This window comes from Dichomitus squalens, assembly GCF_000275845.1.
Source record: "Dichomitus squalens LYAD-421 SS1 unplaced genomic scaffold DICSQscaffold_2, whole genome shotgun sequence".
NCBI classification, from domain to species: Eukaryota; Fungi; Basidiomycota; class Agaricomycetes; order Polyporales; family Polyporaceae; genus Dichomitus; species Dichomitus squalens.
The window spans coordinates 1,683,447-1,710,484 of NW_006766884.1; the positions used below are offsets into that span (position 1 = coordinate 1,683,447).

The 27,038-nt window shown below is 56.3% G+C and overlaps 7 protein-coding genes across 7 annotated transcripts; 4 read left to right on the forward strand and 3 right to left on the reverse strand.

Annotated features, from left to right (window-relative positions):
* Positions 1-83: 83 nt before the first annotated feature.
* On the forward strand, positions 84-3,801 carry DICSQDRAFT_48618 (ATP dependent helicase; the record flags this gene model as incomplete). Its single annotated transcript, XM_007361405.1, has 10 exons — positions 84-328; positions 380-637; positions 694-1,217; positions 1,272-1,438; positions 1,502-2,111; positions 2,173-2,231; positions 2,297-2,608; positions 2,668-3,003; positions 3,069-3,264; positions 3,326-3,801. 10 exons carry the CDS (start codon positions 84-86, stop codon positions 3,799-3,801), a joined length of 3,183 nt encoding a protein of 1,060 aa, XP_007361467.1.
* Positions 3,802-4,477: 676 nt separating this feature from the next.
* DICSQDRAFT_152188 (uncharacterized protein) lies at positions 4,478-6,873 on the reverse strand. The gene is made up of 6 exons (XM_007361406.1): positions 6,752-6,873; positions 6,223-6,682; positions 6,065-6,157; positions 5,912-5,942; positions 5,773-5,844; positions 4,478-5,715 (listed from the first exon to the last, which is right to left on the reverse strand). The coding sequence occupies exons 2-6, from the start codon at positions 6,482-6,484 to the stop codon at positions 5,028-5,030; spliced, it is 1,146 nt and encodes a 381-aa protein (XP_007361468.1). The 5' UTR covers positions 6,485-6,682; positions 6,752-6,873; the 3' UTR covers positions 4,478-5,027.
* A 4,148-nt stretch (positions 6,874-11,021) lies between these two features.
* On the reverse strand, positions 11,022-13,101 carry DICSQDRAFT_98135 (uncharacterized protein). Its single transcript, XM_007361407.1, has 10 exons — positions 12,876-13,101; positions 12,774-12,810; positions 12,675-12,703; positions 12,553-12,623; positions 12,376-12,490; positions 12,293-12,310; positions 12,176-12,235; positions 11,761-12,110; positions 11,548-11,586; positions 11,022-11,474 (listed from the first exon to the last, which is right to left on the reverse strand). The coding sequence occupies exons 1-10, from the start codon at positions 13,032-13,034 to the stop codon at positions 11,435-11,437; spliced, it is 918 nt and encodes a 305-aa protein (XP_007361469.1). The 5' UTR covers positions 13,035-13,101; the 3' UTR covers positions 11,022-11,434.
* Positions 13,102-13,838: 737 nt separating this feature from the next.
* DICSQDRAFT_132343 (clathrin adaptor mu subunit) lies at positions 13,839-15,759 on the forward strand. The gene is made up of 10 exons (XM_007361408.1): positions 13,839-13,855; positions 13,915-13,944; positions 13,996-14,030; positions 14,090-14,221; positions 14,285-14,415; positions 14,477-14,571; positions 14,627-14,756; positions 14,809-15,283; positions 15,352-15,586; positions 15,658-15,759. Exons 1-10 carry the CDS (start codon positions 13,847-13,849, stop codon positions 15,661-15,663), a joined length of 1,278 nt encoding a protein of 425 aa, XP_007361470.1. The 5' UTR covers positions 13,839-13,846; the 3' UTR covers positions 15,664-15,759.
* Positions 15,760-16,850: 1,091 nt separating this feature from the next.
* Positions 16,851-17,138, forward strand: DICSQDRAFT_19792 (uncharacterized protein; the record flags this gene model as incomplete). Its single annotated transcript, XM_007361409.1, has 1 exon — positions 16,851-17,138. A coding segment is annotated over one exon (288 nt), but the record flags the coding sequence as incomplete, so codon positions are not given.
* Positions 17,139-17,734: 596 nt separating this feature from the next.
* On the forward strand, positions 17,735-24,347 carry DICSQDRAFT_98139 (uncharacterized protein). Its single transcript, XM_007361410.1, has 8 exons — positions 17,735-18,052; positions 18,117-18,845; positions 18,903-19,250; positions 19,310-19,470; positions 19,537-19,636; positions 19,688-21,105; positions 21,171-24,172; positions 24,238-24,347. The coding sequence occupies exons 1-6, from the start codon at positions 17,752-17,754 to the stop codon at positions 19,921-19,923; spliced, it is 1,875 nt and encodes a 624-aa protein (XP_007361472.1). The 5' UTR covers positions 17,735-17,751; the 3' UTR covers positions 19,924-21,105; positions 21,171-24,172; positions 24,238-24,347.
* Positions 24,348-24,647: 300 nt separating this feature from the next.
* DICSQDRAFT_152192 (uncharacterized protein) lies at positions 24,648-26,906 on the reverse strand. Its single transcript, XM_007361411.1, has 5 exons — positions 26,391-26,906; positions 26,160-26,330; positions 25,525-26,105; positions 25,253-25,455; positions 24,648-25,189 (listed from the first exon to the last, which is right to left on the reverse strand). Exons 1-5 carry the CDS (start codon positions 26,858-26,860, stop codon positions 24,671-24,673), a joined length of 1,944 nt encoding a protein of 647 aa, XP_007361473.1. The 5' UTR covers positions 26,861-26,906; the 3' UTR covers positions 24,648-24,670.
* Between the last annotated feature and the right edge of the window lie 132 nt (positions 26,907-27,038).

Sequence of the window (27,038 nt, forward strand, 5' to 3'; positions counted from 1 at the left end):
CTGCACCACTTCTCTCTCTCGCTCTTACCGCTATGGATACCTTCGAAAACTTTCAATATGACTCTGCATCGTCTTACGGTGGCATGAGTGTAGTGGACGACACCTCTTCCGTCTATACCGCAAATACAACTAACGCAAGCCGCGTTCCGGTCGATTTGGAAAGCCTCTCGATTACGGATGATCGCTCATTCACGTCCTCCCCCAACGGGCACTCGCACGCTGTCCACAACAAGACTCCAAGTCGAAATGCTATAGATGAGGACTTTGACGCGGTCTTGGATGACCTCAAGGACGAAGGACAGGTAGATTTGCCGCCGCATGCATGCAGGTGAGTCAAGTATGGTCCCGGGTCCGGTATTTCGCGTCTAATTTGCCGTAGCTACTGCGGCATCCACTCGCCCGCCTCAGTAGTCAAGTGTCTTATTTGCTCCAAGTGGTTCTGCAATTCCAGGGGCAACACTTCCGCATCTCACATCGTGAACCACCTCGTGCGCGCGAAGCACAAGGAGGTTATTCTCCACAGCGAAAGCCCGCTCGGGGAGACTATCCCCGAGTGCTACAACTGCGGTAGCAAGAATGTGTTCATGCTTGGGTTCATTCCTGCCAAGAGTGACACCGTCGTCGTCCTTCTGTGTCGGTGCGTGTTCCTAATTGCTTCCATTAAAGTTGCTTCTCTCATGCGCCTTACCGCAGCCAACCCTGTGCCGCAGTTTCCAAAGACATCTCCTGGAACCCGGCGCTTTGGGCTCCTCTCATCGACGACCGCTCGTTCCTTTCCTGGCTGGTAAAGCCCCCGAGCGAACAAGAACAGCTCAGATCCCGCCAGATTTCCTTCCAGCAAATCAATAGGCTTGAAGATTTGTGGCGCGAAAATGCTAATGCCACTCTTGACGATCTCGAGAAGCCCGGTGTAGACGACGAACCCCAGCCTGTCATCACGCACTATGAAGACGCTTACCAGTATCAGAACATCTTCGGGCCGCTCGTGAAGATTGAAGCTGACTATGACAAGCGGTTAAAGGAATCGCTGACCCAGACCGATATCACCATTCGCTGGGATCTCGGTCTCAACCAGAAGCGCGTTGCCTGGTTCTGCTTGCCCAAGCTTGAGAGCGGCGAAGTCCGACTTGCGGTCGGCGACGAGCTCCGGCTCAAGTACAACGGAGGTCTGCATAAACCTTGGGAGGGTGACGGGCACGTCATCAAGATTCCGAACAGTATGTGTTGTATTACGTCGCATGCCCGAAATCTACTCATTATATGCGCGCTAGATGTATCGGACGAGATTGGGCTGGAGTTAAGGCGGTCGGAAGGCGTCCCGACGGAGATCACGCATGGGTATACCGCGGATTTCGTGTGGAAATCCACAAGCTTTGACAGGATGCAGCTGGCAATGAAGACGTTCGCCGTCGACGAAAAGAGTGTCAGCGGGTACATCGTGAGCGCCCACATTATCCTAATTGCCTCAATGGCCAAATGGCACTCACACGCGTCTTCGTAGTATCACAAACTTCTCGGACACGAGCTCGAGCCGCAGGTTCTCCGCACTCAGATGCCTAAACGGTTCTCAGCCCCTGGCCTGCCCGAACTTAACCATTCGCAGATGTATGCCGTTAAGAGCGTCCTCCAGAAGCCTCTCAGTCTCATCCAGGGCCCGCCGGGGACGGGAAAAACGGTAACTTCCGCTTCTATCGTCTACCACCTGGCGAAGATGAATCCCGGACAAGTCCTCGTCTGCGCGCCGTCCAATGTCGCCGTCGACCAGCTGACCGAGAAGATCCACGCCACGGGGTTGAAGGTCGTGCGACTCAGCGCCAAGTCCCGCGAGGCACTGGACTCTTCCGTGTCCTTCCTCACTCTTCACCAGCAAGTTGCAAACAATACGACCCACGTTGAGCTGCAGAAGCTCATCCAGCTCAAGAATGAGCAGGGCGAGCTGAGCTCGAACGATGAGCGGAAGTACAAGGCGCTTATCCGCCAGTGTGAAAAGGAGATACTCGGCGCCGCTGATGTTATCTGCTGCACTTGCGTCGGTGCTGGGGACCCACGCCTCAGCAAACTGAAGTTCAGGACCGTTCTCATCGATGAGGCTACGCAAGCGGCCGAGCCGGGTATGCTAAACTTCTTCCCCTGTCACTTTTAAGCCGGCTAACCGCCACGACCCCAATGTAGAATGCATGATCCCTCTTGTACTCGGTTGCAAGCAGGTAGTTCTTGTTGGAGATCATCAGGTGCGTTTGCGCTAGATTGAATAAGAGCATTACAAGACATGCGATTGACTGCATCATTTGATCAGCAACTCGGACCCGTCATCATGAATAAGAAGGCGGCACGCGCGGGCTTGACGCAGTCGCTGTTCGAACGACTCGTCGTCCTTGGAAACCGTCCCATACGTTTACAAGTGCAGTACCGCATGCACCCGTGCCTGTCGGAGTTCCCTTCGAACATGTTCTACGAAGGCACTCTTCAGAATGGCGTTACTGCCCCCGAGCGGCTCAGGAAGAACGTTGACTTCCCGTGGCCCGTGCCCGACACCCCCATGTTCTTCTATCAGAACCTGGGTCAGGAGGAGATCTCATCTAGCGGAACGTCCTTCCTGAACAGGCGCGTTTTAATTTTGCTCTTACGTACTCGCCTGCTATTCTGACGTCTATCACCAGAACCGAGGCGTCTAATGTCGAGAAGATTGTGACCAAGTTCTTCAAGTCGGGTGTTGTCCCCAGCCAGATCGGTGTCATCACGCCGTACGAAGGCCAGCGATCATACATCGTGAACTACATGCAGTTCAACGGATCGCTGAAGAAGGACCTATACAAGGAGATAGAAGTTGCGAGCGTTGACGCGTTCCAAGGTCGAGAGAAGGACTACATCATCCTGAGCTGCGTGCGGAGCAACGAGCATCAGGGAATCGGTTTCTTGAACGACCCACGGCGCCTCAACGTCGCACTCACGCGCGCGAAGTACGGCGTGGTGATTCTGGGAAATCCGAAGGTTCTATCCAAGGTGAGAACTTGTCTGCGTTAAGTCCGAGCGTTGCCATGCCGTACTCATTGCCGTTCACACGATAGCACCCGCTTTGGCATTACCTATTGACGCACTACAAGGAGAAGAACTGTCTCGTCGAAGGGCCGCTTAACAACCTTCAGCCGAGCATGATACAGTTCAGCAAGCCGCGGCGTACCCTAGGCAAGGCCATGGATCAATTCCGCCGCCATGAGACGAGCGCAAGGGATTATCTCGGCAATGGTGGTATGATGGGTGATGGTACGTTAGCGTCCCAATTACATGGGTATCGCTGACGTCAACTGACAATGACCCAATTAAGGGCGGAGATCCGGGACTCCCAGCCGCTTCGATGCGAGTTTCTACCGGACCCACGATGCAATGAGCTACATTCCTTCCGACGTGCAGTCACTCCGCTCTCAGGCAACGTACTCTTCGGGGCTTCCAATGTTTGCCGCTACCGGTCCGTTCGGGCCGGGAGCACAACGCCAGAATGGCGTGAAACGCAGCACGTATGGGAGCTACGCGAGTTCTATCATCTCTCAAGATGCTGGCCCCGCAGGAACTGACGCTTCAAGCGTCGTGGGCAGTGCGGTCGGCGCATCCGATCGCCCTGGAGGGATGACGTATTCGCAATCTGATAGATTGCAACGTCGCTCATCCTTCTCGTCAACTACTGGCGCTTCAGATCTGGGCAGCTTGTCGCAGTACGATTACAAGTCTCAGGACGACGGCACCGATCTAGATGACATGAAGTCGCAGTACACCGGCACGCAGAGCGGCGTTACCGTCTTCTAGTCCGTCACCAGAAGCGTCGCCCGGTCAGCCACCGCCTATGGTTTGCGTTCACGGGTCGAACGGTATTTGGCCGCCTTTCCTGTCCATCTGCGGGCTGCAGCGTCGCATCTTGGATCTGCCCCCCGCGTTTCCGACGCGCGCGTACCTCGGCGCCGATAGGCCGCTGCGGACGTGTCGTGGCGCTCGATAGCGCAGAACATCGAACCGCCCGTCCCATTCTTCCGGATAGCTGGAGTTTGGATACTCGTCATTAAGGTGCTGGATAGCCTCCCGCCCGGTGCCTCATGACCGGAGTGATGATTGATGCTGGTAGGAGCTTTCTTACCTCAACTCCAAGCCGCTGCGCCCGTTCACCCCGATCGATCTCCTGTGCCTTTTCCTACGTATGCCCATCATGTCAGTCCTTGTAGTGGCCATCGTCATGTCCCCGAATCAATGCCCCTCCCGAAATATATCACGCCTTACGAAACGCTATGCTTGTCTATTCCAATCTCAATATATGCATATGCCCCATCCCTAATTGATCTGGGTTGTGGAAACAGGTGACTGTGTGCGAGCAATACGAAAAATGGGAGATCGGACGAGCGAAAGGCTAGGTGTAGATGCTTGCGAAACGAGATGATTATTGCGCACAGACGTACATACACTTGTGAAAGTCATATGATACACATGGTGGATGAGGTACACGTAGCGGATACAGTTGGTCAGTGGCATATTGCTGCGGTACGCGTTGAGTCTACACACGATACTGTACAATTCGCTTCGGCTTCGGCATTCGGGCTCATGATAAATATCGACTAACGTACCCTGAGAGTAGGACCGTACAATAATTGCGCAGGGTGTCTGAATCCTGAGCACCCAATGGCAGAAGGTGTGAAACAACGGACGACATGGGGAAGGCAGATGAGGGACGAGACGCGTCGCACGACGCGCCAAGTATACAGAAAATGACTATGGCCTCCACGGTTCTCACGCGGAGTCGTGTGGAGGCGCAGCGAAACGATCTTCAGGGTGTTCCTTACTACGAGACGAGCGACCTGGAGATGAGCTAGACGACGCGGATGGACCGGGTAACCGGGGTATGTTCGGAGACGAAGCGCTCGTGAGAGAACGTGAGGACTGAGGCTCGGACTGGTGAGGCTGGGAATGGGAGTGAGGACGAGAAGAATGTGCATGAGGGAATGGTAATGTATGGGCGGAGGGCGGCCGCGCAGGGGGAACGGGTTCTATACCTGCACCCGTCGGCGGGTATCGACGATGGTGGTAGGGCGGGGGTCCGGGCCTAGGGGCGGAGATGGGCGCAGACGAAGGCCCGGCAGCGCTATCGTCTGCGCGCTGTAATTTTTTGGCGGCTTAGGCTCAGTATTGTAAGGAGTGGTGAGATCCGCTAAGGATATGGACTGTCGCCTCGGGACTGACGCGCGTAGCGTGCTTAGGTTCGGGGACACAGGCTTGGGTGGTGAACGAGGCGACGAAGCACTAGGGACGTACGGTGAGGTGGGCGCAGGCGGTGGCGGCACACTAGGTCCGGCGCGTGCGGCGGTGCCACTGCCACTCGGAATCGGTGGAGGTCCCCGATATGCAACTGGGGGGCTTCGAGTTGCTCCTGTGTTTAGTGTGCGGTGGTAGGGTGCAGGCTCGCCTCCTCGCACAGGCGACCGAGGCGAAGCTGGGCGGAGCGGATAGGACGAGACAGCGCCTGAGGCACCGTATGCCTGATACGGCGTGATCGCGGTGCCTTGAACGGGCTCTGGTGTTGGTCCCGAGGTCATCGGCATCATAGCGGAGATACTAGTCCTGCGCGGGATTGGCGCGGAGGACGATGGCGTGGAGGGCCCCCCGCGCAAGACGGCCTCTAGCTCCTGAACTCGCGCCTTGAGCTCATCGAATTCGGCTCGGGTGACATACTTCTCCCTGACGACCATGACGTTGTATCAGTCTTAGCGTGCTGGAAGTAACGCCCAGACGTACATTGGCTCAATGATATGCCACTGACATTTCGACTGTTCCCCTCTCCGGACACAAGGTCCGCATGGATTGGCCCTATATGGACAAGGTCGTGTTAACACCTAGTACAAACTCTGCGAACATAGCTGAAACAATCCCGAACCTATCGCACTTGATCTTTCGCCGTTTGCATTCTTTGAAATCCGATCGTGCCGTGCAGAGCATAGCGCACATAGATTAGTACGCGATAACGAGGCGAGCAGGTTATGCCTTGTGTCAGCAGATGATCGCTGCACGAAACGTCGACCTAGCGCACCAGTGCAACTGAGAGCTTGTCGACGCCGCTTCTGCTTCTCAGGACGACCTCGACCCCCCTCCTGGTCAGAGTCTTCCGGCGCAGGACGGACTCCTAATATCAAGACCAAAGATCACGCGGATGAGGCGGCGCGGGACTTTGCGATGCGAACAACGCACCTAGACTGCTTGTAGATGCCAATGGGTAGGTTGCGCCCTGCATGTATGAAAGGTTCGTTTGAGGTGAGGGAGGTTGCATGGCGGTATGCGCGAGCCCCGGATGCAACTGGTGGATAGGAGGCAGTGTCGTCTGTGAACGGCTAGACGGCTGACTGGATCCAGGAACGGCAGAAGCCAGAGGGATACGTTCTGGGGGGGAAGCCATCCTCCGCTGCGGAGCCGGACGGTCCGAGGGAAGAGGGGGAGACTTGTCTGGGTCCATTGGAAGAGGCGATGGAAGCACTGAGAGCAGGAAGCTCAAATAGCGTAGAGTTGTGGAGAAGAAGAGAGCAGCGCGGTGGTCATAGAGACGTCAAGCACAATGCGAAGACCTCCATGCACACAAGGTTATTTGTATTGGCACAGCCAATATAGACAGAGCCTCGTGCTCAGAGAGACACCGAGGTGGCGGCAGGGGGAACTAAACAGGAAGCAGCGGAAGTATGTCAGTGAGGGCAAAATGAAGGTAGATAAGATGTTATCGACTCGCCGAAGGCGCACAGAATATCCGTGAGGTGTTTGACCACCCTGCGGCGCCAATGATGCCGCAACGATGGCATCGGTACACCTTGCCTGACAACGTTGCTCCCGTGATGTCAGGCGGGGATGCCTCCGGTCAAACTATGCAGGGCCGGAACACAGCATACGCATGGGGGATTGCCACATCGACCGTGCCAGGGAGACCGCTCATCGTCCCGAACCGGTGGAGTGGGCAGTCATCTGAATCAGGTCTGCCGGCCAGAAGGCATTTCCGTTCGTTGTTTCGCGGACCCCAAGCGGACCCTGACGGACCTGAGAATGGCAGTGTCGAGCAGGTCGGAATGTCGGGAACGAAATTATAAACTTTTGAGTATCTCCATGGCTCACCGGCCCTTCGGCACACACCGAACGACACCGTCCGACAGGAGTGTCCGTGCTATCTCCGTGCGGGCCTGACGACGGACGAGAGCGTGGCCAATCGGGTGCCTATATCGGAGAAAGCGGGCAAGAAACGACGACGAGTGGCTCTTCCTGGGAACTTGGGAACTGGGAGCGTCCTGTGAGCGTCGTAGCGCCGCAGGGTCCACGTCGGCGGCCTGTGAATGCGATTCGGACGCATTTGCGAGATGTCGTTGGCAGAGTTCGATAGCATTAGATAGGATCACAACAGCTTCTCCCAATCGCCCCATCGTGCCACAGACCGTCTCCCGGACCTACAAGCAATCTGGCCTGCGACTCGGAGCCTGAGAGCGTCTTCATCAGGACTCTGTGCGCATATCTCCGTTGTCGGACGATCGACATGTGTCTTCTTGCGTAACCGCGCACATGTGTTTACCATGCGCCCCGCATCACTCGCACCCTGCCTGCACAACTTGCTCTCCCCCGTCCACCCGCCGCGGGCCCTGGTATGTATCGATAATCTCCGTCGCCACCGTCCCCGTGTCGGCCGTACTCTCTTCCTCACAGTTTTCCCTCATGGCCGTCGTCTGCTGTCCCACCGGTCCGACTCTCAGATCCCACCCTCTGCCCCGGTCTGTCATCTGCAGCTCTCGTGGATCCCTGTCGCCGTCCCTGCATCACCTTCGCACGTACTGTGCATGGCCCCCATGACTGCCCGTGGCCCGGTAGCACAGATCACCATACTCGTCCTGAATCCTGCCCACACAGCCGCCCGTCCGCCTGTGCGGTGGATCCCTATCCCAATCATGTCTCCCCTTCCACGCACTTTCCGCTCTTGATCTACACTGCTGTCGGATAGTACATGCCGCCGTCCCACATACCCACCGTCGTATTGTTCCGTCGCACGGTCAGCCACGTCGACTGCGCGCCATGCCCCCCCCCGGACATATCGTCCCTTGCCCGAGCGACGCACAATGCCCGTTCCCCGGACAATTGTCTCCACGGGGTTTCCCAGGGCGCTTAAGGGTCATTACAGGAAGCTCGTAGGGATCGGAACCGTTTATCGCGATGTACTAAATTACAATAGCTTCGTCGATCCCCGGATAACAGTCAGGGGACTACCGCCTTCTCAACACCCTTCGTGCAGGTCCTCCATTACGCCGTCAGCCAGTACGTGCTATCCGGATCCCCAATCTGACACTGTGTTCGTTCGATTTGTTCACCCGAGACGTGCCGTGCATTGAACAGCGGCGGAGCCTCGGGTCACATCAAGACTGGCTCAAAACACATATGCAGGAAGCGGTACTTTAGCCGCATGACACTTCCATACTACCTGCTACGGTGGCGCAGGCGCATGTCAAATAGTCGAATGCCAGCGTTTTCGCCTCTTAACGAGCGTACATGACTACCACGGCGCCTCTGTGCAACGCCAACGTGACTGGCCTCGCTGCGAACACTTGATGCTGTCGAATTTATCGCATCAATAGTGCGTATCATATTCGCTACCCCACCATTACAGCGGCTGATCCCCAAGGCGGGCGACCACAGGGCATGACTATGGGGCTTAGGATGGACTAGCTAGTGTCATAGAGGCGTAGTGGTCGCAAGGTTTGCGCGCATGAAACGGCCGCATCATGGTAGTTGCTGCGAACCTCGGGCGCAAAGGAACGCCGTCCTAACACTCACGCCTGTGCCGCGCTTCCATCACGTATCTCGAAGAAGGTAATATTGGCAGTCCTGAGCTTCCGCCGCGGAGCAATGTTTTAATCATACAATCGTATTCCGTGCCTTTCCGGCATGGTGACGTTTTGAGCGCAGCCGTCTCCTTCACCGCCGACGTATCGAGTCTGAGGAGCAGCCTCCAGGCGCTCGAAGTCCCGCAAAGTCCGGGCTGACTGAAAACGCCGCTCAGCCGCCCTGAATTCAACCTGTCCCGCGGTGGACACCTTGTGTGGACCCGTCGTCACGCACCCTTGACACTATCATGAAAGCCTTGCGCCTCGCTTCGCTGTGAACTCCGTGGAGCGGACTCGCAAACGCCCTCGCGGGTGCGTAGAGTTGGTTTTACTCGTCATCCAATTCCCACTCATATCTCTCCGTCCGTCTCTTCACATAGTCTTGGGCCTGTCTGGCGATGCCTGGTCCCTGAACTTTTGCGTCTGTCCTCCGTGCCTGATATGTCATACGGCCATGGGTTGACATTGTTTGATGATCCAACCATCAAGTGCGACCGGACATGTCCAAGGGCAAACAGAACGCCTAGACATGCTGAGACTACCTGTCTGATACAATTTCTTCGGACCGCACCAGGGCATCGGCGCTCCTGAAGCTCGACTCCTTGTCTTTCAGATGCTGGATGCTGTGGCATTCTCCGCAGACCGCTCTTACCAGTAGTCTGCGGTATGTTGTGGCAGCTAACCTGTTCTGACTCTCCTATCGGTTATAAATAATAGGGGTGGTCAGAGTTCACGATTCTGAGGCGATTCTGAGACCGATTCTGGTGCGATTCTGATTTCCCGAATCGCATTCAAATCGACCTGTATTCTGACCACCCGTGTTGCAAAGCGATTATGAACACAATTCTGGTACTACGATTCTGCATTTCTCGACTGTTTACTCAACGTCTGCCTTTGGTTTGGGGCTCTATCGCGCCCTTGAACATCCTACATATTCACAAAGAACAAGACAAATCGACTCTGCATTTTTTTCCGACCGAAATCAAGCCAATTTGAGGCGAAATCGCCACTATAGGTGCAGATTCTCTGTAGAAAGTCGTTGTTTCGACACGGTTGCCTCGAGAGGTTCCTATGCAACTATCCTGTCACTGGAATATGCATGAGATAGATCCCGTATTGGCAATAGACGGGGAGACAGGTGGGACAAAGGGAGTCGACGCAGAATCGCGAGCAACAGAATCGCGATTCCGGAGGTAGAAGCTCCTCCGGAGGAGCTTCTGCGATTCTGCGCGATTCTGCGAAAATCGCGATTCTGGCGACAAAATCGCCTCCAGAATCGTCCTCTAGAATTGCTCCAGAATCGCACAGAATCGTGCACTCTGACCACCTATAATTGTGGAAATTTCCCCATGGTCCCAAATCGGTGAGCTTGTTCATTTCCGGCCCGTATGAATGACAATTTCTGACTGGAATTAGCGGCACGGCGTATTCATAGACCCCCGAGACGGTGGCTCAAAGTCAATGTCGCCGGGAGCATAGGTCACATCCGGGCATGTGAAGGCTGACGATACGCCCATTCTGTGCGCCCACCTTAGCTTCATGAGCACCTTATGAGTCACCCGCAGATCGTTCTATATGACTGCCTCGGGGTGCGAGAATTGCGTGCTGTAGTTTGATCTCTTTCGACATGTAGGTGGCGTATGTGCTCCCGAGCATGGGCGCATGCTCCCATGCTCATCTGCTGAGTGCCACCTTGCTATCACCGGAAGGCTTACACAGAGATAGTTCTTTCTTCACGCATGCGAAGGCGCTCGCAATTGCAAGTGTTCACCGGGCGTATCTAGAGGCTTCGTTGACCACAGGGCCGCTTACCTGCCACTCAGAAACCCCTCGGCATCATCGCCTCTTTGCCGCTACAAACTCTATCGCAGCGCTGGTCCCTTCATCACCTGGGGTAGCCCGCAGGTACACACTAAACATAACTGTGGGGCTCTGATCGCGCTGATACTGGCTTGCCTCCTGCCAGGCTCCCTAGCAGTCACCTACCCCTGCCCATGCGCACTCGCACGACACCCCTGGCGTCTCCCCACCTCGCCTCACTGAGCGCGGTGCAACGGGTTTGGTCCGACCGTTGTCGGATAGTGTATCTCTTGCAGGATGGTGACCCCCGGCTTGGCTTGCCGTCAGGGGCGCGCAACCGTGTCAGAATGGGCGTGTAACGGTCATCCATTCGCGTCGCCGTGCGCGAGCCAAAGTGCCCCGGTCGTATTCGCACGCGTTCTCTATCACCGAGCTGTTTCGATCTCCCCCCAATTGGGTCCATACGTACTCACCCGTTCCAAATCGTGTCCGATGGATGCAACATGCCAGACGTCCATCTATCCGTGTTTGTGCCTTGTAGTGACCTCGGCCGGGTCTCACCCAGCCCAGACAACGCACATTCCGACAGTGTACACTCGCACATGCACGCACCCGCACCGCATACTGCAGGCGGCGCAAATACAACGCCCCAACCTGCGTGACGCCGAACGAAATCGCAACGCGTCTCCAGGCTCCGCCCGTTTTGGTAACCGTTCTCCTCCAGCCCCCGACGAGAAAGGTATGTGCGGCGCTAGCGGCTAGGCACTGAGCGCCGTCGAGAGGGCGTGGGCGAGAATGCTATATGGCCGGCGTAATCAGTACACGGCGGGTGTGCGAAGACGCGAGGCACAGGAAGAGTTAAGATGCTTACTTGTGCACGGTAAAGAGCGGATGCAATGTATTGAGCCAGCTGCCGGGTTGCCGTCAGTTAGCATTATTAGCCGCGGGCCCCTTGCAACCGGATGGACTTCGCTGCAACTCGGGCCTCCCGTGCCTTCGCGGAGGCGGGTGTGCGGCAGGAGACCGAGCAACGCGCAAGAATATGGTTGCGAGGGAACGGAGCTCGATGGGGAGTTACACTCACAAATAACTGGACACCGGGGCGCACGGCGGTGTTTGAGTCGTCGGCTCAGGGGTGCCGTTCTGGTACGCATCGCAGAAGCCTGTGCTGTTGACGAACCCAAACGTCTCGGCGTTGTTCAAGAGGGTGTTGAAAATCGGACGGGTGTCGAAGACTAGGACCTGGTCGAGGTCCTTGTGCGTCTGATTGAACGCGCGGACGTTCGCCGCCAGCTGAGCGTTGTAGTCTGCGAGCGCGGCAGTAATCTTCCCTACAGCCTGAGGGCCCTGCTCGATCAGCAGAGGGGCACGGTTCGTCGGCGGCACAGTCAGGAAAAGGAAAGACCGCGCTCCGTCCTGGTACAGGATCTCGACCTGCCGCGAATTTTGTGTCAGCGATAGCGGCGTAAATGGGATGTCCTCAGTCGAGCATCACCGACCTGACTGAATAGTCTCTTCATCAAGACTTTATGGAAGTCGGATTGGGATGTCACATTTGTCTGCAGTGTCTCAGGTGAACATGTTGTTCCGCAAGACACCCGAGGCGCCATACGCACCCAAGAGAAGGAATTTCCCTGTACGAATATGGCCCGTAAGCCTTGGATTGGTAAAACATGGACGAAGAATCGGAGACACGTACGACATCATTTATACCAATCCAGAAGGCGAAGAGGCTATTTGAGCTGTTCCACTCCGCACCTGCCGGCTTCGGGGCCAGTATGTCATGGAACTGCTGCACTTGATCGACGATGGACCTGGGGGCAGGGTGCGTCGTCGGCTTTCCAATAACGCGTAGAACGGGAGGTTTATGACGTACAGAACCGTCGGCTCGAACGGTGCGACGAGCGCAGCATCGATCGTCGCCCCGCCCGAAGCAAGGTTAAACACCTTTGACGGCGCCCAGGTCAGCCTTCTTTCGGTAAACGTCGCGCATCATACCTGTGTGTCGGTCACGTTGTACGTGCCACCTATCATATTCACATGCATGTGCTCAGGACCTGCCCTGCGTAGCGGAACCAGATTGCTGATAGCACTTACCGAGGAATTGAACCCAATTAGGGCCATTGGAGGAAGTCTGTTGGAGGAGGATAGGGCGTGAGAAAGAAAGCGGTTCATGACGATAGCAGATCCTGCACCCACAAAGCCCGGCACGGGTGAGTCCACACCGGCAGAGATATTAAAGCCGTCGGTTGTGTAGGAATCGCCAAATGTGAAGAGGAATTGCGTCGTTCCCCATGTGAGCTTGGCGGACGCAATAGATAGCGCCGATAGGAGACAGGAAACCTTCCAGAATAGCATGGTGGTTCTGCACAGCACGGAGTAACCAACGCTAGAAGCTACAGCTGGCCGTAAACACGACAGACACGAGGAAAACGGCGAGGAATCTACGTCTTGCGTTACTCAGGCTGAAGACATGGCAGTTTTATACTGCTCGGCAACTGTATCAGCTGACCGACTTTTCCCCGACCGATCCGGATGATGTAGACGGGGTCGATCTCGTGCTCGATGTGGCCGCCACAGAAGAGAGCCGTCGGCGCGCGCCGTCAGTAACTGGCTGTTCAGCAGCAGGAAGAAGGATCAGGCAATGCCGGGGCGAAGGGTATACTCGCGAATTGATTTGGTCACGTATCCGGTGACCACTGTCGTGCTAAGAATTTAGAGGAGCACTCACGGCCTCGGTGGCAAATTACGCATATTCAGGGAACAGCCGATAACGTGTGCACCGCTGATCACTAAGGGCAACACGCTCGTCCATCCGCGACCTTCCGTGTTATTGCTGGAGTCTTTTCGCGGAGCGACGGGATCGGCGGGGAGGAGCGTGAACTTCTACGCGATCCGACGGTGCCTTACGCCGCGCTTGCCGCAGCGGACTCAGTGGCGTGTACAGACACAGAGATGAAAAGGCGTAATTTCTGACGAGATGATTCATGTAGTGGGCCAAGAAACGAGATCAGCAAATTGTCAGGTATGGCGGCAGCTGGAGGGCCTCAGCAGCCTAACAAGTCTGAGAATGTCACAAGTTGAATGCGGCATAGACGCTCAACTTCTTCGAAGCCGACCACGGCACGTGGCAATCCTCCTCTCCGCGTGCCGTCGCTCCTTACCCCACCATGATCTCGGTGAGCTTCAGCTTTGCTTGGACCACGCCGCTGGATATCCAACTTGACGATATCTTCAGGCCTTCTTCATATTCAACCAGAAGGGCGAGGTACGTCTGCCGGATATTAGCCAGAAGCGGACCGCTTGAGCTCTCTCCCAGGTCCTCATCTCGCGTCTGTACCGAACGGACCTCAAGTAAGTCTCTTTCACTACCATTGCTCGTACCAATCCCGAACCTACATGAACAACCACAGACGCTCCATCGCCGATGTATTCCGGATCCAAGTCGTCTCGAATAGTGACGTACGGTCTCCCATCATCACCCTAGGCTCGACGAGCTTTTTCCATGTCCGCGTGAACAACTTGTATGTTGTGGCGGTGACCAAGTGAGCGCATGCCATTTCCGTTGGTTCTCGCAGTCTCATTGCGTTCTGTCCCCGTTCCCGTAGGTGCAATGCCAACGCCGCCCTAGTCTTCGAATTCTGCTACCGTTTTACCTCGATCGCGAAATCATATTTCGGGAAAGTGGACGAAGAGGCTGTTAAGAACAACTTTGTGTTGATATACGAATTAATCGATGGCGAGTGTTCTCAATCTTGTCGACGGCTCCCTCCGCTTCATGTGCATCCCTGGACCGACAGAAATCATCGACTTCGGTTACCCACAAAACAGCGAAACGGATACCCTGAAGACATACATTACTACGGAGAGCATCGTATCTTCCAACATTGCTGCCGTATGGCCATCTTCGGTTTCCCTTCCACCGAGTGCTCACCTGGGACTGATTACAGGAGGAGTCTTCCAAGATCACAACACAGGCTACCGGCGCAACAAGTTGGCGAAGAGGCGATGTCAAATACAAGAAGAATGAAGCGTTCGTGGACGTCGTGGAGACAGTAAATCTGAGCATGAGTGCGAAAGGTGGATGTCTTCCCCTATTCCGCCGTGGACAGACTGCTGACGCCCTCTGTAGGCACTGTACTGCGCGCCGACGTGGATGGCCATATCCTCATGCGTGCATACCTCTCCGGCACTCCCGAGTGCAAGTTCGGCTTGAACGACAAGCTCGTTATAGACAAGAACGATCGTAGCGGGGGCGGAGACGCTGTCCAACTGGATGATTGCACGTTCCACCAGTGCGTCCGGCTGGACGAGTTTGACTCCACCCGCACCATCAGCTTCGTCCCTCCTGATGGCGAGTTCGAACTCATGCGGTACCGATCGACGTCGAACGTCAAACTCCCTCTGCGCATCATCCCGACCGTGAACGAAATCGGGACGACGCAGGTGACCTATGCTGTGACAGTGAAGGCGAACTTCAACAACAAACTGTCGGCGACGAACGTGGTCCTGCGGATACCCACGCCCTTGAACACGACTAACGTGGACTGCAAGGTGCCGATCGGGAAGGCGAAGTATCAGCCTGCGGAGAACGTTGTCGTGTGGAAGTGGGTGTCTCTAGCATTCCGATCAGTTGTATCCTGGGTCATCTGGGCTGATGGCGTGATGCACATAGGATCCCACGACTACAGGGTGGCCAAGAAGTGACCTTCTCTGGCCATGCGCAACTGACGAGCACGACGACACGTCAAGTCTGGGCCCGTCCACCGATCGACGTCGACTTCCAGGTGCTCATGTTCACATCGTCCGGCCTGATCGTGCGCTTCCTGAAGGTGTTCGAGAAGAGCAACTACCAGAGCGTGAAATGGGTACGATACCTTACCAAGGCGAGCGGGTCGTATCAAATACGCGTAAGTACCGACACATCTCCTTTTGCTGGCTTCGACTTGAGAATGAAGTACTGACATGAGACTTCTCATAGTTCTGAGGCAAGTGTCCGAGCGATTCGAGGTACTATGGACTGTGACGGCGGTTTGTACGTTGGAGGATGTATGGATATTTGACGATTCAATGTCATGATGCGGCGTAATCAGACCTCTTAGTCAGAGACTGCATGTTCATTCTTCCATGTCCCGGTCTCAAGTGAGCATCTGTTTCTTTCTGACATAGAGCGAACTCAGTATGTCAGCGTACAGTGCTAACATCACCGTCACCCCCTGGATGCCTGGTGCTTGTTCCACCAGAGAGAAGAATGGCACAATCATATTTCTCCAGGCATACAAACGACGATTGTAGAGGCAATTACAAACATGACAGCGGCACCACCTCTAGAGATAGCCCCAAAAGGCAGTGTGATAGATCACCCTAGAAGCGCATTTTGGTTTCCCGTTCCCCTCACCGTTCCCAACCCCAGCCGGGAACGGGGACAAGAAGGTACTTATCCCGAGGACCACGGAAAGGTATGCGCCAGGACCGAAGTCCCTCCCTCGGGAACAGAAGTCTTACCTGCTCCTTGACGTGCACGAAGCCTGGCGAATCACACCGAGTGCCCTCGCCCAGGGTCGTCGGGTGCGACCAGCGCAACCTCCCCGACCAGCGGGCAACGAAGAACTGGGGAGGGGCCACGGAGGAGACGCGTCTTGGCGGGGTCCGGAACGACCGCATATCGGGGCTAGGTCGGGGAGGATCTACGGTATAGGTCGAGGGTGTGAGCGACAGTTCAGTACTGAGGAGCGGTCGAGGGTACTTACGAGGAAGATAAGCGAGCGGGAGGTGGACAAGCTGTATAGAGATGAGAGATGGGACGAGGAGCAGAAGTGCGTTCAAGGCGCTCTTCTATGCGTCCTGGTTGGAGGCTGACCGAACAACGGCGGTTCGGTCAGCCTCAGCGGTTGAGAACACTGAACCGTCACATTGAAATGACAGTGCGATCGGTAGTTGAGAATGTGACGAGCCTGCGAGCATATGCTTTTGGTTCCCCTGTCCACCAGATTCAATTTTGAGTCATGATTTGGATTCAGCTGCAGTAGGTTTGCGTTCAGGATACGGGCGGACCGCCTTCATGAACATGTGCGGCGATGTTGCATGGCTGCGATATGGAGCTTACGCGGCCTACCGCTGACCTCAGTATATAAACGAGCGCAAGCGTTCGAGAGAAATCAGACCACATACACTATGACCGCCACCGAGTTTGCAACGCTCAAACTTGTCTACCCCCACGTCTGGGGCTCGCCAGAGATCCAAGCGTTCTTCGCGACGCTCTCGACCCAGCAGGGAGCTTGGTCTGGCTACCCCCTCCGCTTCTTCGAGGACACTACCGATCCGCGACTCATATACCTCATCACGGGATGGGAAGGCGTGACAGCCCATTACGAGTGGATCAGAAGCGAGCAGAACCAGCAGCTGCTTGAACGCTCGAAGGGCCTGCTTGAGGTGGAGGGAGTGGCGCATGCGGAGCTGGATAGCGAGGGAGGAGACGCGAAGTTCGTCGTGTGGAAGCAGTGGTCACTGCAAGAGGGAGAAAGCCTCGCGAGCCATCAAGGAGTTGGGTTAGTAGTGGATCAGGAGGGTCCCTTGGTTTACTCGCTGCAGGGCTATACGAGCGAGGAGGACGCCAAGATTGGTCTCGGAGTTAGCGAGGACGGGAGGAACACAATTTGCGCGCGCAGATTGACTGTGGACGTCTGAAGGAGGTGCTCGACTTGTACACGGAATGAACACACTTGAATCGCACTTGGTGTTCAGAGTCGCGTGGAATGGGATTGCAATAGACGGACGCGAAGTGTTGGCGACTAGACGATATTTCTCATCCTAACAGTTGGCTGACATAGTGCGAAAACGTCAAAGAGCAAGGACGAACATCGTACCGAGAGTAGGAGAAGATGGTTTGGTAAGGACTCGGAGAAGCTTCGTCGGCTTCTCAGCCAGTGTCGTAGACAATGGCGCATAGACGCCCGTCCGGCTCCGCTAGCCATATCCGGTTACCGCAAAACGAAGCCAAACAAAGGCATGGTTCGCGTCTGCTCCGAATGCGCCCCGTTCAACGCCAACCCCTTCCTCTTCGCCGACGACAGCTATGCCCGCCTCTGCACGCAAGAGTAGCGTCGGCAACCTACGCCGCGCCCCACAGAAGTACATTCCATACCGCGCCGACGACTTCCAGCATGGCAAGAAGACCGGCATCGCGGTCGCCTATGTCGACCACACCGACGAGTTCGAGCCGTTCGAGAAGGTCATGAGCCAGGCCGACCAGCGCACACCCTTCCGTCCCCAGGGTGCCCGCAAGAAGCGTGGTCCCAAGACACCTGTGCCCGTCCCAGAGGAGCAGTTCGATGATGACGACGGGAACGGGGAGATCTCAATGGAGCTGGATGATGGTGCGCCCCACCCCCGCTTTTGGCGGTTACGAGAGTATCTACGTTGCCTGACGCGTCTGAGCAGATACCCCAGTCGGTCCGGGCGCTTACTTCGTGCATACGCGTGTGAATACCATCACGTCGAGCGTACAGCGCGTTGGCTCGTCCTCCCGCCCCGTCGCGCACAACTCGGACGTCGATTTTGATGCTGTGCCTTCCCCTCGTGCCTCTCCGACGTACACCGCCAGAAGAGCCGCCCCAAACGGCCATGGCCGCACCTCCGTTCCTTCTCGTTTGTCGCAGAGCATGGTGGCTGCCGAGGACGACGATGAGTCCGATGTCGACGCGGGGGCCCCCAAATACGACTATGGCGGCTACGGGGACGACATGGAATTAGACGATTCTCCGCCCCCGCCTCCGCAAAATCCACGTACTCCGCGGTCTGGCCAATCCTCTCGTCGCACAAGCTTTGCCAATTTGGACCAAGAAGCTAGTGAGGATGAGCGGCAAGCAGTCGAGAACGATATGGACTTCGGCCGTTCGCCAAGCGAGAAGGCGCGTGGGAAACAGCGTGCAAGTGCTGTATACCAAGACCGAGACGAGGAAATGGAGCCAGAGATTGCGCAAGGTCTGGGGGATATCGAGCAGGAGCCCATGAATGACGAGCAGGAGGGATCGGTGCTAGAGCCGGAGGAAACGGTGCTAGAGCAGCCGCGTGGGAAGAAGGGGAAGAAGGTACCCAACAGCAAGCGCAAGGAGAACGAAGGCGCAGCTCGCGGACGGCCACGGGCCAAGAGAGAAGTTCTACGTGAAGGTACATTCCCAAGTGCCCCTACATGCATCATATATGTAACAAACAACACGCATACAGTCACCCCAGACGATTCCAACGCCGAAGGTCTGCGTCGCAGCAAACGCAGGAGATACTCCCCGCTCGCGTTTTGGCGACTGGAGAAAGTCGTTTACGGTCGCCGAGAGAATGGGCCATGCCTCGTTCCCAGCATCAAGGAAATCCACCGTATACCTGAAATCAAGGCTGAGCCACTCGGTGCACGAAGGCGGAGGGCCGGGGGTCGTAAGAAAGGCCGTAGCACCGCGACTGCGGAACCTGAGCCCCAGCAGGTGCTCGTGTATGATCCGGAGGAGGGCTGGGACGACGAGACAGATCCGCACTGCAAGGTCCTAGAGTTCGGCACGGACGGCAAGGAGGTCGAGCGACGTGGGTGGCTTTAGGTCAAGTGCCGGCACTTGTGGGTTGAAGCTGACGACTTGTCTCAGGTGTTGCGTTCACCGCCAAGATGATTACCCCGAAGGCTGCTGCGCAGGGCGCGTTCTATTTCCAGAAGATCTTTGGCGATGGTGACTACCTCGCCTCTGGCGTACTTTATATCCCTCCCAACTCTACGAAGCCGACGAAGAGCACGAAAGATAACACCTTTGTACGCGTCTTTGCGAAAGGTCATGGGTCTTGTGGAATCTGACTCATGGAATTATGCATCTATCAGGTGTTCTTCGTGATCCAGGGGGCCGTGAAGTTTTGCGTACACCAGACGAACTTCATCCTCGCTACGGGAGGAATGTTCATGGTCCCGCGAGGCAAGTCTCGTGGATTGTCTTTGATTCGGTAACAAGCATTAACGCGCTCAACGCCTGCAGGGAACGTGTACTACATTCAGAATATTTGTGACCGTGAGGCGAGACTTTTCTTCGCGCAAGCAAGGAAGATGCCCGAAGACTATAGAGAAGACACCGAATCCGACTATGAGGAACGTTCACGCTCGAAATCTGTAGGAGGGCAGCGTCGCGAGGCGAGCCGTCGGGCATCGTCCGAGACTGTCAATGGTGATGCGCCTGAGCCTAGGAAGCAGCGCAGGGGCACGTCTGCTCGCTGATGCCATGCTCCTGCTTTCGTCCCAATCATTCGTATTCGCCATCACACTATCATTCATTCGACCATGAGGAATTGCACGATTGCACCCGAATGCGCAGTGTATGCTAGTTTAGCTCGGTAGTTCGTAGTGTTGATTCCATGTATGTACTCCACGCTTGTAGACAGTACTGAGTGTATGTACCGAGCACACACGCACACACAACGTATAAACAGCAATGTATATCGCGACGGTCTGCGCAGACAAAGCATTGACAACGGCGCAAGGCATGCGCAATAGTGGGTAGTCTAGTATGAGAGCATTATGCAAAACGTAGACGTAGGCGCATATGCGTATGACACAGTGCTAGTGTGCTGATGATCATCAGCGGGTAACGATGTGTGGTGAGTGCTAGAGATCAGCTATGTCAGCAACGTGGTAGGGTGTGGCATTGGCTAAGTGCTGAGCTGAAAGGGGCGATGCCGCGAGCAATATGCACGGTAAGTAATCCAACGAACGACGGGCGAGAGACTTAAAATATATAGACACAAACTAACTAAGGAGGACGCACTAATGAGGGATTCGTAGCCAAGAAGGAAAGAAGCCAATAGATAGATACCATCCGGCGAGCGACAGCGACGATGACGAATAGCGCGAGCAAAGTAAGACCTCAGATCATCCCAGACCGTAGCTGGCCTGGCTGGCCCAACTTCGGACGAGCAGGTAGGCTCTTCCGCGGCACCGATGGGTTCGAAGGCAGGCCATAACCAGCAGGTGGAAGCCCACGAGAAGCACCGCGTGGAGGAGCAGGAAGCGGTTGGTTGGGAGGTGGAGGGGGAAGCGGTTGATTCGGCGGAGGCAAGGGAGGTTGGGGAGCAGGGCGGGGAGAGGTGTACGCGTTTGGGCCAGGAGGAAGGCCGCGAACGACGGGGGCAGCAGCAATGGGTTCAGGAGGCAAGTTATCGGACATGCCGATGTTGTCCAAGGCGGCGCTAATGTCTGTTGTCGAGACACTTGCGAGGGACTTCCACGAGCCTCGGCGCTGCAAACTGGGCTGGCCTGGAGGGGGAAGCGGTTGCAGGTTGCCACTGCTCTGTGGCTCGCCAGGCACCGGAGGGGGAAGACCGCGGGGAGGCTGAGGTCGGGGAGGGAGTGGGAGGGGACGCGGAGGACGAGGCAGAGCACGGAGCCCGCCATCATCTTCATCTGTGTAAATGAATTTGACATCAGCTTTATGACCTGCCCATGTATGAAGATGTTGAGGAACGCACCTCCGCTAGCTATGGCAACATCTGGGACCTGGTTACTACCATCCTTCCGGTGCAACAGCCGGTCGGCGAAGTTGCTGGCGCGGCTGAAGCTGTTCTTGAACATCCTTGAACTACGCACTGAGCCAGTATCATTGCCAATCATCTCGTAAGGGGGAGTCGGTGGCGTCGAGACCATAACAGAGTCTTCCGACGACGAACCCACGCTGTCGCGCGAGTCTGGCGTCTGGCGCAGGTTGCCAGAGCTCTTTGCTCTCGACAGGAGGTTGCTCAGATAGCCAGTACCCGTCTTCGGAGAGCCTTTCAGAGGCGGCACCGGAGGGGTAGAGGCCTGGCTGCGTGGTACCGGAGGGGTGGAGGTCTGGCTGCGTGGCACCGAGGAACCCGCCGCCGCACTCTTCGGCCGCGGTGGCAGTGGTATCCGGACCGTATTCGGATCTGCGCTCAAGAACAAAGGCTGCAATTGTGGTCGTGACGCCAGATGACTGTCAACCGATGGTCGTGCGGAACCGGTCTGATCCAGCGATGTACGTGACGACACTCGGTCCAATGAAGGTCGTGCGGCATCCGAGAACGACGGTCGCGAGACTTTACGCTCGATGGTCCTGTCTGCTGAAGGTCGGGCAGGGAGAGGACGGCTCTCGTACTGGGATGTCTGGGCGTATTGAGACGAGCGGTCGTACTGCGACGTCCGCGAGATGGTCGAGGCCCGTGAGACCATGCTCGTCTCCTGAGACAGGCGACCGAAGTTGTCTCCATCATCAGGAGACTCTGGGAGATCTTGCACAGGACGCGGTCGGTCAGCGTTAGGCGTGCCTCTGCGGTCAGGTGTACTGCGACCAACAGGCGGGGGAGGTGTCGACGTCGACGGAGGTGCCGGACGTGGTGGCAATGCCTTTGCCTTCTTCTGGGGTGTACCACGAGCGTCCGCAAGACGTTGCTCCAGTTTCTGGGCGTCAGCAAGCAAGGCAGCGAGATCGCTCATGTTGGAGGCGTTCATAGGTGTCGGAGAAGGAAGGTCCTCGTATTGCTGAATGATGCTGACGGGACGACTCTTCCCTTCTACGACCTTCTCGTGCACCACTGCGTGGAAGCCCTTCGGGCCCTCGAGCGGTGTAAGAGCAGGCTCCTCGTATGGCGTAAGGGGAGGAGGGGGGGAAACCGCCTTTGAACGTGACTTGGAAGAACGTGAGACCTTCCTCGACACGGGTCCCGAGGATGAAGGCGACGTCGCCGAGTATATCGAACCCAAAGAATACGACGATAAAGGAGAAGACGTAGATGAATCACTCGCAGATTGAGGCGCAGGAACCAACACGCCGCGAGTGACCGTTGGCGAAACAACCCGCTGCGCGTCAGTGACGATGACAGCCTCCACGGGGGAAGGGGCGTGGCCTCCGGGCCTGTCATTGGTATGCTGCTTCGACACAGTCCCAGGGATCACAACGGAAAGGGGTGGGAGGGAACTATTGCCAAGACGGACGCTGCCGTCGCCGGGACTGATGCTACCACTACCATTATCGCTCGAATGAGGGAGAAGCACAGATGAGGGAGGCGTGCTGCTCTCCGAGTCCATTCCAAACGTCCCCCGTCGAATTTGTTGCTTGAACGCAAGGGGCGAGTCTGGCCCCTCGGGGATCGCAGGAAGTGCTCGTGAATATGGAACCGCCGGGGTCGCCGTGAGGTACGCAGAGTAAATGTCGCTCGTGGGGGAAAGCGGTTCAGCGACTGGGCTGTCGGAAGACAGGAACTGGTTCGATTGAGACGTATTCGCAACCGACGAGACCTTCTCCTCCGCCTTCTTCTCGGGAGTCGTAGCAGACTTCGAATCCTTGGCCGCCAATTCTGCTTGCTGATTGATGTAGTTCCGAACCGCTATGGACGACAGCGAATTCCTAAGAGAGAACCGCTGCTTGACAGGCGTCGCGATGTCGAGTACATCTTCCTGGAGAAGCAACTGGTCGAGGAGGTCCGCTACAGTGCTGCCCGTCTGTTGAGGAGCCAGCCCAAGCGTCTGTAGGGTATCGGCTGGGACGACAACGGACCCTGCGTCTCCATTTCGAGTAGCACGATCGAGCTCGTCGATGACTGCTTGCACCGCAGGGTCAAGACCCTCGATAGGAGCGGGCTTCGCAGGAGGCACCTCGGGAGCAGGAATCACGTTCACGAGCACGGAAGCAGGAACTGGTTCAGGTTCGGGCGCTGGCTCCGATTCTGGGGGTACTGGAGGCTCTGGTTCAGCGGGCACCGGAAGCTCTGCTTCTGGCGCAGGCGAAGGTAGGCGTGGAGGGACGTCTGCAGTGGGTTCTGATGGCGCATCACCGATGGTTGAGGACTTTTCTGTTTGATCTGTGGCCGGGCCAACAGTCTCGACCGCGACAGGTGCATCGGGCTCCTGAGGGGCGTCCGTGGGTGCCTCCGTAACCTCGCCATGTACCTCCGGCGCGGCATCTCCGCCAACTTGCGACACGAGCGCATCGAGGCTAGCCTGCTGGGCCTCCTCCTGAGACGCATTGTTGCTTGGAGAGTCGGCGTCGCCGTCAGAGAACATGTCACCTACGGAGTCTCCATTGTCCGAGAAGGCGAATGGCGAAGCTGGAGGACTCGGCGACGTCGCAAAGCGTTCCAACTCTTCGAGGCGGGATCTACTTCGGGACCGAGTGGGTTTCGTGTCGGATCTCGCGTTCGTGGGCACGGGTAGATGTGGACGTGAGAGGCCGGGAACACGGTTACCATACAGCTCACCACGTTTGACGGAATTCGGGTCCTGCTGCACGGGCGGAGCAAAGCCAAATCTCCCCTTGGGCTTCGGGACCGCACCCTGCTTCTCAAATGATGCTATCCTATCGCGGAGGGCATTGGCTCCATTCACGGCATTGGCTTTGGGGAGGGTCTGAGAGGTACCAGACTTGGCAGCGGCATCGGAATTTGCGGCTTGCTGTAGCTGGAGGGCAGCGATACGGGCTTTGAGGTCGACGGGCGGAACAGGTGCTCTGGCGGAGGTCCTGTGTTCGGCGCAGTGGCCTGAGACACGGGCACCCACGGGTGAAGTAGTGACGGATAGACTTACATTGAAAGAACGGCTACTAGAAAAGCAACGACAACAACGACGAAGACCACGAGCGACCCGCGACTGCAATGGCCTGCTCGTCGAGCTGGGAGAAAGACGGAGGTGATGATGATGGAAGTGATGAACGAGCGTTGGGGCTGAGCGACGTCGGCGGCAAAACCAGACCTAGCAACTCTGCGACATCAACAAGCGGTCACAACTGATCTCGGCCACCCTCTCCCACCCGCCCATCCGACAATCATATTGTTGAATAGCCTCGTCTTTGTCTCCCATCATCTCGTGTTGTAGCAATGTCTCCTTTCCGCCCGGGAGACTCTTGACTGCGCACACACACCTTCCATGCCAGACAGTGCGCCGTCGACAGAATCTGTCCTACACGAATGCACATCCATGCCACCGCAGGCTTCCCACAATTTACATATATTGCAATTGATCAATCATCGCATCCGTCGCTGGCGGCCCCAGCCATAGCCTTTGATAACCAATACGATCGTTTTTCTGCCTTGCTTCCTCCGCCACGCTCCTGACTTTCCGCGTCCAACGCAGATAAATCATACTCCTCCTCTTCCTCCTCGATCCCGTCATCGCCGCTCGGCCGATGGCTTGCTGAAAACCCATCCTCCTCATCGTCCGTCGTGTACACCGTGTGCAACGTGATGCCCTCATCTGCCCGGGTGCCTGTACGCCTCCGCTTCTTCGGAGGTTGCCTCCGGCTCTCAATGTCGTACCGGCTTTCGACCTCCTCCTCAGCGCCCGACACTGAGCCGTCCGGAGTACCAGGGTCCATGTCGGTATGACCCCATGCATCCTGAACGCTCTCTGCCTCCGCCGTGCGCGACGCGCCGTCAGTTGGGCCTCTGAATGACAGCGAGGGCTGGGGAATGATTCCGAGTATCCGATGGAGGACTTGGCGCTCGTACACCTCCTGGACCACCCGTCGATGATTGATAGTCTTGGAACGCAATGATGGGTCAGCTCTGATTTTGATCAAGGCGCTGGCGCTTCGTCCCCATACCTCTTGTGTAACTCCCATTACACTCGCCAGGATGCTCATTTCCTCGGCATCGGACGTGGGACGTAGTCGAACTGTCCGCCCCTCTCTCCGTGCACTAATGATGCTGGCCTGCGCATATGCCGCTGCGGTCATGATCCCATGCGCCCCAGCTAAAGTAGTCCGGACCCGCGCGAAGTTGTATGAGCCCCGCGAGATATCATTAGCTGCGAAAGCCAGACCCTCCGTCAATTACTCATTCCGCGATCTAAACAACCTCTCAAGGGATGACTTACTGGGATCGCCTGGGTCCTCGATCGAAAGCAGTCGAGGCTCGCGGTAGTCGAACCAGCCCCTCTGCCGCTTATTGAAATACGAGCCTCCGTCGCGAAGCGAGATCCCTACTTCTTGGTAATTGAAGTAGGAACCGTAGAGCTCGAAGAATTCCATGACGAGCACGCCAAGGTTCTTTGAAGGATCGATCTCGCCTCTCCGGATCTTCGGATGCATCTGCAAGAAGCTGATAGCCAAGCAGACGATGCTATAGCTACCGAGGCCTCCAGTAAAGACCTCGTTCATGCTCCTCTGGCTGAGAAAGTTTTTGATGATGAGAACGAGGCTCCGGAGGGCCGGTAGCTCCCGTAGGAACTGCTTCACCATCTTGCCAGTATCGACGCCGTTGCCTTGGTTGACGGAAATGTCGACGGAGAATCGACCGTGGGCCGTGACGAATTTGATGATAGGAACCTTCGCTTTCGCAATGATTGTGACCCGGTCCGTAATCCCAGCTCGCTTCATGATGTTCGCAAGGGAATGGAGCACCGAAACCTTGTCCATTCGCATCATGGAATGCGAGTAAATGACAAGATCGATATCTCTGCACATATGCTCAGCTGCTTTATGGACAGCGAAAAGTCCCTTCGTAACATACCCTGATGGAAGGTATAGTTTCGTTTCATAGCTTCCAAACGGTAGTACCTTGGCATCTGGGTATGATTTCGATATCGCTCTTGCGATAAGCTGGACTGAGAGCGAGCGAACTTCGTCCTCTATTGGCGTTGGAGACATGTAGTCGACAAACGCCTCCACCTCGTTGTGTAACCTAGCATAGCGTCCCACAAGTGGTTAGGTGCGAGAAAGCAAGAAGGCAATGTGCACGCACATCTCTGCAACATTCACGCATCTATCCCAGTCCACATCCTGCGCCCAAGGTGCCCTACGCGACGCCGCAGCGATGCGCTGCTTCTTGTTCGTGTACCCGTCGTTGAAGTCGATCTCCTCCACTTTCCTCTTTCGTCCCGCGTGCTCCTCGCGCTCCTTCTCCTTCCTTTTTCCCCTATCCCACTCCCTGAGTGGCGGCGAGCTTTCGCGAGCGGACCGCTTGTCCGCTTCTTCGGAGTCCGAGAACGAGAACGCGATAAAGTCATCATTGCCAAACGAACTCTGGATCGCGCTGGACGCTTCAGCGGCTTTGCTAGGAGGCTCAGAGGTATTCGAGGACTGTGGGTTTGACGGTCCAGCTTCGCCATTCTGTCTTTGCTTCTCTTTCCTGCGCGCGCGACGGTTGGGGGTGGGAGTGTTCTCTTCTGGTGTCGAGACCGAGCTGCGTTGAGAACGGGGTTTGTTGAACATACTGGAACACCAGGCTAGTGTTATCAAGTGTCGTTCGAGATCCTATAAAGTACAACTATGAGCAAGTGTGGGGCGTGGCCGTAGATGCATTTGAGCGAGGGACCCAGAAGGAAGATGTGCATGCTTGCACGGGATGCTTTTCGTGAAGCGCCCATGACATCTTCGCCTACGGCCCGCC

Excerpts from the sequence above, each read along its gene's own strand:
- DICSQDRAFT_152192 (XM_007361411.1), bottom strand. The coding sequence starts at position 26,860 with ATGTTCAACAAACCCCGTTCTCAACGCAGCTCGGTCTCGACACCAGAA. Across the intron at positions 26,331-26,390 it reads TGCGTGAATGTTGCAGAGAT|GTTACACAACGAGGTGGAGG; the intron begins GTGCGTGCACAT and ends ACGCTATGCTAG. Across the intron at positions 25,190-25,252 it reads TAATGGGAGTTACACAAGAG|ACTATCAATCATCGACGGGT; the intron begins GTATGGGGACGA and ends TTGCGTTCCAAG.
- DICSQDRAFT_98139 (XM_007361410.1), top strand. The coding sequence starts at position 17,752 with ATGCCCGCCTCTGCACGCAAGAGTAGCGTCGGCAACCTACGCCGCGCC. Across the intron at positions 18,053-18,116 it reads CTCAATGGAGCTGGATGATG|ATACCCCAGTCGGTCCGGGC; the intron begins GTGCGCCCCACC and ends GCGTCTGAGCAG. Across the intron at positions 19,637-19,687 it reads GGTCCCGCGAGGCAAGTCTC|GGAACGTGTACTACATTCAG; the intron begins GTGGATTGTCTT and ends CAACGCCTGCAG.
- DICSQDRAFT_132343 (XM_007361408.1), top strand. Across the intron at positions 14,416-14,476 it reads GATATACGAATTAATCGATG|AAATCATCGACTTCGGTTAC; the intron begins GCGAGTGTTCTC and ends CTGGACCGACAG. Across the intron at positions 14,757-14,808 it reads TCTGAGCATGAGTGCGAAAG|GCACTGTACTGCGCGCCGAC; the intron begins GTGGATGTCTTC and ends CGCCCTCTGTAG.
- DICSQDRAFT_98135 (XM_007361407.1), bottom strand. The coding sequence starts at position 13,034 with ATGCTATTCTGGAAGGTTTCCTGTCTCCTATCGGCGCTATCTATTGCG. Across the intron at positions 12,491-12,552 it reads CCGTTCGAGCCGACGGTTCT|GTCCATCGTCGATCAAGTGC; the intron begins GTACGTCATAAA and ends CCCTGCCCCCAG. Across the intron at positions 11,587-11,760 it reads GCCCCGGTGTCCAGTTATTT|CTGGCTCAATACATTGCATC; the intron begins GTGAGTGTAACT and ends GCAACCCGGCAG.
- DICSQDRAFT_152188 (XM_007361406.1), bottom strand. The coding sequence starts at position 6,484 with ATGGACCCAGACAAGTCTCCCCCTCTTCCCTCGGACCGTCCGGCTCCG. Across the intron at positions 5,845-5,911 it reads CGAAAGATCAAGTGCGATAG|GGCCAATCCATGCGGACCTT; the intron begins GTTCGGGATTGT and ends TTGTCCATATAG. Across the intron at positions 5,716-5,772 it reads TGGCATATCATTGAGCCAAT|GGAGAAGTATGTCACCCGAG; the intron begins GTACGTCTGGGC and ends CATGGTCGTCAG.